This window comes from Frankliniella occidentalis, unplaced genomic scaffold, assembly GCF_000697945.3.
Source record: "Frankliniella occidentalis isolate FOCC.00 unplaced genomic scaffold, Focc_3.1 Scaffold322, whole genome shotgun sequence".
NCBI classification, from domain to species: Eukaryota; Metazoa; Arthropoda; class Insecta; order Thysanoptera; family Thripidae; genus Frankliniella; species Frankliniella occidentalis.
The window spans coordinates 264,604-275,474 of NW_026267446.1; the positions used below are offsets into that span (position 1 = coordinate 264,604).

At 41.1% G+C, this 10,871-nt stretch overlaps 3 protein-coding genes across 6 annotated transcripts in view; 1 reads left to right on the plus strand and 2 right to left on the minus strand.

Moving 5' to 3' along the window:
* The window catches only part of LOC113210251 (cleavage and polyadenylation specificity factor subunit 6), a 21,238-nt gene extending 20,240 nt beyond the window's left edge, over nt 1-998 (minus strand). For 3 of the 4 annotated variants that reach the window (XM_026428336.2, XM_026428255.2, XM_026428167.2), the window contains exon 1: nt 833-998. In XM_026428336.2, the coding sequence (XP_026284121.1) occupies nt 833-892 (60 nt within the window). In that variant the 5' untranslated portion in view covers nt 893-998. The remainder of the gene's footprint in view (nt 1-832) is intronic. The other variant, XM_052273979.1, reaches the window with a different exon arrangement.
* A 203-nt stretch (nt 999-1,201) lies between these two features.
* LOC113209252 (uncharacterized) lies at nt 1,202-7,665 on the plus strand. Its single transcript, XM_026426709.2, has 10 exons — nt 1,202-1,510; nt 1,986-2,145; nt 2,232-3,604; nt 3,704-4,012; nt 4,124-4,382; nt 4,468-4,797; nt 4,871-5,237; nt 5,357-5,488; nt 5,569-5,867; nt 5,950-7,665. The coding sequence occupies exons 1-10, from the start codon at nt 1,407-1,409 to the stop codon at nt 6,061-6,063; spliced, it is 3,447 nt and encodes a 1,148-aa protein (XP_026282494.1). The 5' UTR covers nt 1,202-1,406; the 3' UTR covers nt 6,064-7,665.
* LOC113209547 (small nuclear ribonucleoprotein F) lies at nt 7,548-8,468 on the minus strand. Its single transcript, XM_026427159.2, has one exon. It carries the CDS (start codon nt 8,313-8,315, stop codon nt 8,049-8,051), a length of 267 nt encoding a protein of 88 aa, XP_026282944.1. The 5' UTR covers nt 8,316-8,468; the 3' UTR covers nt 7,548-8,048.
* Between the last annotated feature and the right edge of the window lie 2,403 nt (nt 8,469-10,871).

Consider the following 10,871-nt stretch of genomic DNA (forward strand, 5'->3'; position numbering starts at 1 on the left):
AAAATAATTTAAATTGTATTAAAAGCATAACATAATGAAAACTGATGCTGGGATGATGCCAAGAGAGGAGTAGAATAATGGTTAGCACGTGAGAGTGAGACTGAAGCACTTGTACTCCTGCATGTAGACATCAGAGTAAATTATTCCTGCACTGCACGCCTCAAGAGGTATGCATCAGCAACAAATATTCAAGCAGTAAATTTGTTCAAGCCGGAATACAATAAGAAAATCGTAATTTGGAAACAAGAAAAAAAAATTGTGGACAGCAAGGAAAAAAGTGTTTTCATTACGTGTAAGAAAATATAAGTACTTGGCCGGGTCAGCTTTAAGAGGCCAGAAATTAACTATTGAGTGAGTAACAAAGCTTTAGACAAAACAACAAATAACCGAGCACTGAAGTAGGTTACCAGGTAATTTTAAGCACTTTGAACATAATAACTGGAAGGGATAGTTCATCTATAATTCGTCATAAGGTAACTAAGAAATGATGGCCAAAGGTAGAGGAACCATCACGAGTAGGCGTAAGCCTAAAGCTGAAGGCCGAAGCAATATAATAAACAAAACAAGTCCCATGAAAATACTAGGGAAAATAGTGGCCGGTGAAAGTTCATATGAGCAAACTCAGCACTTCAAAATGTAAATAAACATATCGGTGATTGCACTGAAGAGGAAAATTATTTCGATCAGGTAAAGCCGGCAAGAATAACTCTCCGTCTATGCTAGAAACTAAACGACTGAGGACCACGCGCTGATGTAAATTATGAGTCAATTCACAGATCAGACCTTAACGTGCATCATAATGCAATCCTACGAACACAGTTTGAAATTTTACCTGTCCAAATCCTTCTTCTAAATCGTCGGCATATAAATCAATATCCACGCCATCCGCCATTTTCCTACGAATGCTGAAAATGGTGCGAAGCAGCACAGACGCCGCGATGGGACGCGAGGGCAACCGGAAGTTATGGTTATGAACGCCTGACGGAAGCTGGAGGATCAACCATCAACCACAGGCTGGCCCGTAAAAAAAAATCTCTATGAGTGGTTTCTTTTTCAAATGGAACACTTTCTTTTGACCCCGTAACGTCGGAAAAAATTAATATTTTTAAAAATTTCGCCGTTAAAGTTGTTGGAATGGATTCACGTATGTGTCTGAATGTTTTCCTGCGAATAGCACCCCAATAGCTATTCGCAGGGTGAACCACACCACCCACCCGCGTTTCTGTTATGTTTTCTTCTGCATCTATGATTGAAAATTGTGTTTCAGATTCTTCAAAGAATGCTTTAAATATGGCACAAACTGTGTCTTATCGTGTATTTTGCTCCAAAACTCTGTTCTGCTCTGAAGCGTCGTTGATGCTTTGACAGGGATTATTTCAATATACTTGGCTGTTAATCATATAATAATGAGTGATTCTGTGTTCGAACCTTTGGCTGAGGTGTTTCTCGGTTTCGATGGACACGCCGAGCATGATGATGTTTTTCTCCTATGCAGTAGAGTTATTATCAGGTGAGTTGTATTTTTTTTACATACATGCATATAAAATGTACTTTTGCTTAGAAAATCCATTTAGCTTTGCCTATGCCTTGACCATAAGCTTCGTGCTTTTGAGTAATGTGCACTTACCGCAGACAGTTTCTTTAACATAATAAGTTAGTGTACACTTCTGTACGTTTTATTGAGTAATTTTCAATTTTTTTTTATTGCCTATCTACTAAATGCATATGATAATTGACACTGTAACCGATGATTGGGTGGGTTATAAATAATAGAGTAACAATTATTTCTTTAATATTTTATTCGCTCCCAGGTGCTACTAGTCGCTACAATTTCTTAAACATTCATATTTTGCATATTTCGTCTGTTTTCTGCCACATTTTTAACTTGATGACTCTCACAGTATTTGTTATAAAATTCTTAGCTCTTTTACCTTTTTTAATGCAATTGCTGCTCTCTCTCCTTCTCTCTGTTTCTCTATCTACAGAGGACAGTCCTTTAAGGAAAGTGCATCCAATACTAATCAAAATGGGCCATGCAATGATGATGCCCTGCAAGACGCTATTCAAAGTGAAATAACTGAGTCTATTGGTGGTCTTTATGAAATTGAAGAGCCTGTGAAAGTAGAAAATTCAAAGAAGAAGCAGGTTAGTGGTATTTTGACAGTTAAGTCTTAATTCTATAGAATAATTCAGATTTGTCCTTAATTTTTATTTTATTTTATTTTTTACAGAAACCTGAAGAACCTGTCAGCTGCTACTGCAGTGCATCTCATACTGACAACAACTACTCTACTGACGAGCATGAAAGCATGCGAGGGGGTGTGCCTGCTGTCTTACATGGTAGTGATAGTGGCGCAGATCTCTCTGAATCTGGAGGACATTCATTAGTTGGCAGGGATGTAGATTGGGAGCGTTATTGGACTGTTAATGGGGAACGACTTATATGGGAGAGCTGGATTTCAAAGTATGGAAGCTACATTAATCCAGACTACCTTGTTAACTTGGATGGACAACAGCCCGCCATTGTGTCTGAAGATTCCAATGCCAATGAGGGGTGTGGACCGGAAGATCAAATCAATGATCAGTCTTCTTTGCACTCATTCCAAGGTTTGTTCCCATCCTCGAAGAAAGTTGAAAATGAACCAAGTTACAGCTTGCAGTCAAGCACATTCCAGCCCACAGATCCATTTCTTCTTCCACGCCGACATCATTCCTTTGGGCAAGACACTCCGCGTCCAAAATGTAATTCTCAAAATACAGTTAAGAGTGAAGGTCATCAAGGTCCTCAAGATGATGATGTTCTAAACCATGCAAATGTTGATATGCATTCAAATTCTGAGTGTGACCAAACTCAGAAGAGTCCTTTAGATTTGGTGATTGTTTCAGAAACAATTAATTTAGGAGGTGGCTGGTGCCCCCTCTCTCCTGATGAAACAGAAATGACTAACTCAAACAACAGTAAGACCAGTGAGGATGAATTACTTTTACTGAGTGGACACAACTCTGTTGGTGCAGACTCTTTTAATGGCAGCCTTGCCAAATCAACAGTTACAACGGATTCCATGACAAATGTAACAAGGATAACTATGTCATCATTTGACTTCAGTTGTGATATGGATGAATCAGCCAGAAGCACTTCTGTGACTTCATCAGAAAATGTATCTAGTCAAAGTTCCTACAACAGCTCAGAGTGTGATGCTGATCTGTATTGGCAGCAGCTCTGGAAGCAACATTTCAATGAGCAATATTATGCACATTATAATGCCTTTGTCGCATCTCACAAAGAAGACAATGTTAATGATGATAAGTCTCTTATCGTAAAAAATTCTGTAACCGACATATTTCAACCGTCTTTACCATCAAACATGCTTCCTCAATCAATTGAAGAAGATGATAGTAGTCATGATGAGAGCAATGGAGATCTTGATCATAGCTCATGTAAACCTGATTATTCTGAATATTTAACCAGTGCAGATGATGAGAATGCAAAGGATGGAACGGATTTTAATAAGGGTTCTACTTCAAAGATTTCGGGAAGCACAACAAAACAGAGAAGGAAGAGAACTTCAAGGGTTAAATCAAAACAACTGAATAGAAGTAGCAGGTACATATCCCTACTTTCGCATTTTTACAGCAGAAGTAATAATACAACTACTAGTCTATTGTTCTTATTCTATGCTTTATGTCTTTCATATTCTTACAGGATTATTAATTCTGTTGGCCTTCTCTTGCAAAGTCTGAAAGTCTCAGAGCCGATGCCGATGCAACCTACAGATCAAACCATGGACTCAGATGTCGCAAATCAGTTTCATGAACCTGTTATGGCTCCTGCTGGTGATGAAAGTAACAGACAGACAAACACCAATGCTTCATCCTCTACTGATAACCAGGTGTCTGGGGCTCAGGTCAATAATACATCAGAATTGTCTGCTTTCCTTGGTAAGAAAGCTTTAGGTGCTGGTGGTGATGGAGACCAACCTGATGAGCATCGTACCATTAATTTAAAAAGGAGGTAAGGCTGTTATGACAATTTGCATGATACAGTATAGAGTGTATTTATTGATTGAAGTTCTATTGTTTTGAATTTATTGTTATTAGAATTTAATTCAATTCTATTTTGCAGCCATGAGAGGGACCCTGATGAATCAGGTCTAGATAGAGCACGCGCGGCCTTTAACCTGATGGGTTATGTTTTCTCTGTGAAACGGAGGGCATCAGAAGACAGTGGCTCTCACAAACCGTTCATAAAGTCAGCTTACGTGAACTACATGAAGAGAAATATTCGTAATCAAAACCGCCAGCTTCATATCCACTTGACTCCTAAACCTTTAAATAACACACACATATATTTTGATGATGACGGCAATCAAATATTAAACTCAGTAAGAAATTCTTGTTAATTTTGCAATGAAAAAGCTCTTGCAAAACATCATTTTAACCTCTCTGTTTTTTTAATCTACTTTCCAGAAGAGTTCAGGGGAGAGGAAAGAATCTCTCGCCAACACTGAAGATGGGAGTGTTATAATTAGTGGATATCATTCAAGCTCTGATGAGGAAGTAACCATGAAGCAAATATTGCCCAGATCAAAACGACTTAGCTGTTCTGAAGTTAAGAGAGTTTCAAGTTGTTGTTGCAAAGATGGTTCCTCTGTTGTTGATACTGAATTATCTACAAATATCTCTCATGTGCCAGAAGATCAAAATTCTCAGAAAGAGAATGTCAAGGATTCTCAGGGGGGACTTGAAAATATAGCTGCAGTGAAAGATGCTTCTCTAGAGCTTATTGAACAGCCAATGGTACGTTTGTTACAACTTACACCTCTCTTCTGTGTATGTTGGTGCGTTATTGTAATTTTGGATGTACTTTCAGGCCCTTTCAACTCAAGATGAAGTTGACAGCTCTGACTATTGTGCTGATGACTTGATGCCAGAATTGCCACCTCAAGATAAATTGTTCGAGGATAATAGAGCTCTATCATCAGCTGAGGCAGGTGCAATTGTGTCAGAACAGAATGTACAGGAGACACCTTTAGATATGGCTGGCACTCTAAATATGGAAGGAGTGGAAGATGCTTGTAAATCATCAAAGTCCAAAAAAAAGAAAAAGAAGCAAAAACGTACTTTAATGAAAGCAAATCTTCCAAATGAAATTAAAAATAACCCTCAGCTCATTAAGTACTGGTACCGTCGCTTTCAGCTGTTTCACAAATTTGATGAGGGTATCCAACTGGATGCTGGTATGTATGTCCGCACATCTACTATTCTCTTACTGTTTTCCTAAATCTTCTTGTACAGTTTTTTGATGTTATTACATTTACATTATGACTAACTCTTAATTTTATTATTAAATTTTCAGAGAGCTGGTTTTCTGTCACTCCAGAAGAATTGGCTAAACATACTGCGGAAAGATTGCGCTGTGATCTCATAATTGATGCATTTTGTGGAGCTGGAGGAAATGCCATTCAGTTTGCATTTACCTGTGAAAGAGGTATTGTTGACCTCAACTTCTGAGTCATTTTTATTTGTTATTGACTGATTGTTACTAACAGTATTTGTATTGATTTTTAGTTATTGCCATTGATATAGACCCCATAAAGTTGGAAATGGCACGTCACAATGCTGAAGTGTATGGAGTGGCAGACAGGATTGAGTTCATATGTGGGGATTTTGTGAAGCTTAGCCCAACACTCCTAGCTGATGTGGTATTTCTAAGCCCACCGTGGGGAGGCCCAGAATATTTGAGTGCTGGAGTTTTTGATTTAGAAACTTGCATGGCTCCTTTAGGAGGATCCAAATTATATAAAATGGCAAGGAACATAACTGAAAATGTTGCTCTGTATTTACCGAGAAATATAAATACTGATCAGGTGAGTTTAGAAGGGATGTTTGTACCGTGTTCGTATATCTATCAATCAGCAATTTATAACTATTACTTCTTTTTTTTTTTAGCTTGCTATTTTGGCTGGACCAGGTGGACATGTTGAAATAGAGCAAAACTTTCTGGACAAGAAACTTGTAGCTGTCACTGCCTACTTTGGAGAGGTGATATATGAACCAGAATGAAGTTGTAGATCAACCAGTCTTTAAATTACCATATATATGATCTGTTTTTGTTGTGTTGTGGAACATGGGCACACATTTCTCTCCCAGCTTATTGGCTCTTCATGGTTCTAATTCCATTGTAATAATAGTAATTTTGATTCCCGAGTATTGCTTTTTAGAGATGTAATAGCTTGTGAAAAAAAATAAAAAATAGTGTATTGGGTCATTTAGGAGGAAATGCAAGCCTTTGTACTGATCGTTGAACTGAATTGCTTGCTTACTTGAAAATTTGTTTTTTAGAACTTTGTACCGCTTTTGTCTCATCACATAACAGGAATTGCCATGATGATTTCAGAAATAGATCTGTAGTCTACGTACAATTTTTGCTCTAGTTTGCTAGAGACGTTTTTATATATCTTTTATTTTATATCTGCTCAAAAAATGGCTGAATTTTCCTCTGAAACATTGCAGTCTACTGTAATTTGACTGTGTGGTTATATTTCATCATTTTCATGGGAATCAGTTCAAACATTCCTTCATTCTTTGTGAAATTGCCTATTTAGCATCTCTTCACTCAATTTTAAATTCTGTCTCCTACCCCATTTGTGAATAAGGCACTTTTTCATTTGTAATCTCAATTATTGCACTGGAAGTTAATGCTATTATTCCATGGGAAAACTTAAATTTCTTTCTGATTTCTTTTTATTGGATCAATACGTACAACTTCAAATATGGGCATTTATCTTAATTATAAGACTTGTATGAAGCTCTATTAAAATATCAATATTGAAAACCAAGATTATACGGAATACATGCATGATCGTAAGATTTTATTTCTATTTGACTGTCAGTTCTTTTGTTTTTGTGATTGTTACATTGCAAGGATTATTTTTGGCAACTTACTTGGTGTTGTTTCCAGGCTGACCAAAAAAATCATGCTTAGAGTTTTGTATACTGTGATTTTGATTTGTGATATACCTATTGACAAAACAATCAAAACCTCTTTCAGAATGTCTTAAAAATAGTTCTTTTTCATGCCGGGCGTGGGCAAACTACCGCTATGTACACATTGCACATTGTTGCTTTCAGTTGCGGTCTGGATTTTAATTTTTTAAATTTGTTTTGCTAGTGTTGAGCTAGTTCTATTATATTATTAATTAAATATAAATACACTGCCACTCCTCAATGTTTCCTTACAAGAAAGTGGTCATTGAGTTGTTTTCTTCCTTCTACTGCCATCGAACATCTTGTGTTCAAGTCTCGAGGAAAAAAATTTTCAAGGGTAGCAGCTGGAACACTTTCTTTGGTACGGTCTTTAATGATCAGGAGCTGATGCATTGGTGTCAGTTATTGTGTCAAGTTTTATTTTTTACAGAGAAGTGATAATTCAAATGTACTGCAGCAGCTGTTTATGTTGTAGCTTCTGCTGCAACCACTTCCTTACTTCACTGACTTGTCTCACGTATGTTGGTCTTAAATTTAAAGGCAAAAAATTAACTTAAATATGAGTTTAACTTTTTATTACAGTTATAATAGTTCTTTCACTTAAACAGTGTGTTAAGTAGTATCAGTGATATAAGATGTACTGACTAATGTATGGCAATAAAATCAAGTAACAACCAAGTCGACAAAGTTCTGGAACCTTTCAGCTTTAATGAGTACAAGTATACGAAACAAACTGGAAATAAATTAAAAACAATGCTTTGCCTATAAAGGTGATTGGAATGTTCACATTCAGAACATGGCAAATAACCAAAGTAACCAAGGAAATATCTAGTAGTTCACAATTATAAATGATCCGATAATATGAGAGAAATTGGTGAACAAATAACACACAAATGTACACCAACTGAATAGAAAAACTGGAACTCTGGATGAGATAATGAAAAGAAATGAATGATGCTTCATAAGATCTGCAGCTTCACTTCGGTGCTTCTTGCTTGGAATCATCACTAAAAAAAATGTATGTGATAAAGACTGCCCGAACCAGTCAACATAACCTCCTTCTAATCCTTCATTTCACCGTCCTCTTCCTCTTCTTCGACACCTCTGATGTACAATACATTATTACATCTTACAAGCACTTCCCCTAGAGTTCCTGTACAGTTTCCTTCCACAAATTCTTCAGTGTTGGCCAGTTGAAGGTTCATATAACCATCTACAGATACGAGATAACCTCTATATTCTTGCCCCCACTTCAGCTTCACCATTACTGGTTTTCCAGTCAAACTGTTCAGGAAAGGTTTGGGGTTGATTGGCATGGATGCCGCCATGGTGAATAAATAACTATTTAGCTTGGTATCTAGACAGCCGACTCAAACTTCTTCTGAAGTCTGAAATATTAAAAAAGTACCGGCAAACGAACTCTCTGCAGCTCCCGCGTTTGTTTTGGCACGCAGCAGCGAGGCAAGGCAGAGAATGCAAGAGAGAAGAACAAAAGGAAGACAAGAAGGGAGAAGAAGAATCTGAAGAAGCTACAGCAGCGCCCCTCTAGGTGGGTGGGAAAAGCTTCTCAGCAGTCTGACAGCAGACAGCGCAGCGTCTTGTCGTCTGCTCGCATCGCACTCGTATTTGTGTGTTGGGGTGGCGAACGGACGCACGGACCTCTTACTTTAAACGTCATCAATGCTGTGTCGGTCGAGCTAGATACCGCGGCCGTGTGTACATCCCCAGTATAAATTAAAATGTGTATCTCTTCTCTGAAAAGCACCGCTCTGTGATCTGCGAAACTAATCAATATGAACGGGAAGATGCATCCGGGGGATGAGTTCTCCGCCGACCTTCTCAACCCTTTCGTTCACCGTTTGGAGTTTGCCTCTACATATGACAAAATTAAAGTAAGTAACCGCTGCTACGCATTAATTCAATTATCTTGGGGACATCTTGTTGTTACATGAGAATTTTTTGATGGAGCGTCAATTCCAGTGTACTGCACCCTCCCGTTCGTTCAGCTGACAGATGGCTCACCCCTATTGACAACAAATATTTTATAAGTGTAAAACTCACCTTTCCTTGCTGAATTTTTATCTCATCTGTAACTCTATGCACGAAAATTGCATTTCTTCCCCTGAATCACTGGCTTGTCAAACAGGCATTCCTTTAAGGGTTGAAATTAACCCTCATCCCTTACTTATTCCTCAAACTGAATTGGTATTTATCTTTGATCGTTGTCTGGTTTACTTAGTACAATTAAAGTAAAGAGAGGAAAAAAACTATTCTATCAGTGATTTAGAGAGCATTTGCATTCTCGCATGCCTCAAGAATTTGAAACTTTCACTTAATGTAGATTTGTCCACCGGTCGCGCGTGTTTTATAGGTTATGATTATCGTTGTGTAGGTACATACTTAGGCTGATGAGGATTGATCCGTGGGCTTATCAAGTCTCAAATGTGGCGTAGCTCTCCTTTTGTCCCCCTCTTTTCCCTTTCTTCCAATTTCGAAAAAAGGTTTTAAGCAGATCTACAGACCTGCTTTTTAATTATATTTTTTGAACGTTACTGTATGTGTGACAGTGCACGGCGCCATATGGAGGCAAGGAAAAGTCGTGCCTTTCCTACCCCCGCGCCGTTCCCCAACTGATTTCCGACACTTCGCCCGCAATTGAATATCACCCCCGCCCCCCTCCCCCAAATCTCGCGCCCACCGCCTCTAATGAGTGGCGTGTGTGTTTGCGACGAGATCCCGCTGCGAGAAATAAACTTCTTCGGCCGCGCGGGTACGTACTCATAAAGGACCCGTACTTAATTAAAGGACTCGAAGGACAAGCGCGTGTCCGCGGCCCGGCGCGGGACGGCGGAGATTGGTCCGCGGGATGGAGGGGTCCCTTTTTTAGCCCCCCTCCCCTCCCTTCTCTATATCAAGAAACAGGAAAACGTCACGAAAACATCAAACAGGCCTTATCGACATCTTATGTGGCACGTTTTTGGCCTACTTTTACCATCTCATCTTAACTTGATGTGTTCATGACGTTCTCGTGGCCGGCCCGGTCCAGCTCGCACCCCGTAGTGTGTGCCGCCCCCGCCCGGCCCGGCCCTGCTGGCGTGCCTGTCCGGCGCTGCTGTGGGTCTTCCCTGTATGTGGGTCATTGGGGGCGGGACGGGGGCGGCGGCGGCTGGCTGCGGCTACCCTGCGGGAACTATATACTTTGGCCAGCCGCGCCAAAGAGGCGTTGTTTGTCGCCGTTGTTGCTCCTCACCGTGAACGCGTCGCGGGCGTTCCCGGCAATTCGGTAACGGTCGGGGTGACCGTTAACTCGGCCCGGCCCGTCAACCCTTTCGCCGGTCACCGCGACCATCACCGCCCGCCTAATGGGGCTGGGGCGGCCGCGGGGCTGCAAGGTGGAAGCACGGCGGAGGCGCTTAGCGCACCCATCAGCAGCAGCGTCGCGCCACCTCCAGCCGCGCCGGCCGCGGAACGAGCCTCGGGTAGCGAAATGAAATGACCGCCCTCGGACTGTTGCACGACTCCCTGCGTCAGCGCGCGCCGCCGGTGGCGTGGCGGCGGCGGGAAGGGAGGGCTGTATTGGTATGGGTGCGACCGACCGCGCGCGGGGGCGAGGCCACGACTCCAGACTAGTGTACTAAATGGACTAACACGAAGCAGGGGGTTGGGGTGCTCGCGCGCGCTCTCTCTCCCGCGCTCGTGGAGTGCGGGGCGGCCGCCGGGCCGGGCCCCAGTGCAGTGCGCTGCGGCAGGCCGTCCACCGTCCCACTTTCGCCTGGCGTCGCTTGAGGGTGCACTCGCGCGCCGTTCGCCCAGTAAAGCCCATCACCCATCATTGGCGCGCATTCCTTCCCGTTATTGTCCCCGGCACCGCCTCCAACCCCCCC

Bases quoted from the DNA above. Each gene is read 5' to 3' on its own strand.
- LOC113209252 (XM_026426709.2), top strand. From the start codon at position 1,407: ATGAGTGATTCTGTGTTCGAACCTTTGGCTGAGGTGTTTCTCGGTTTC. The intron at 4,013-4,123 runs GTAAGGCTGTTA...TCTATTTTGCAG, and splicing joins ACCATTAATTTAAAAAGGAG to CCATGAGAGGGACCCTGATG. The intron at 4,383-4,467 runs GTAAGAAATTCT...TCTACTTTCCAG, and splicing joins GCAATCAAATATTAAACTCA to AAGAGTTCAGGGGAGAGGAA.
- LOC113209547 (XM_026427159.2), bottom strand. From the start codon at position 8,315: ATGGCGGCATCCATGCCAATCAACCCCAAACCTTTCCTGAACAGTTTG.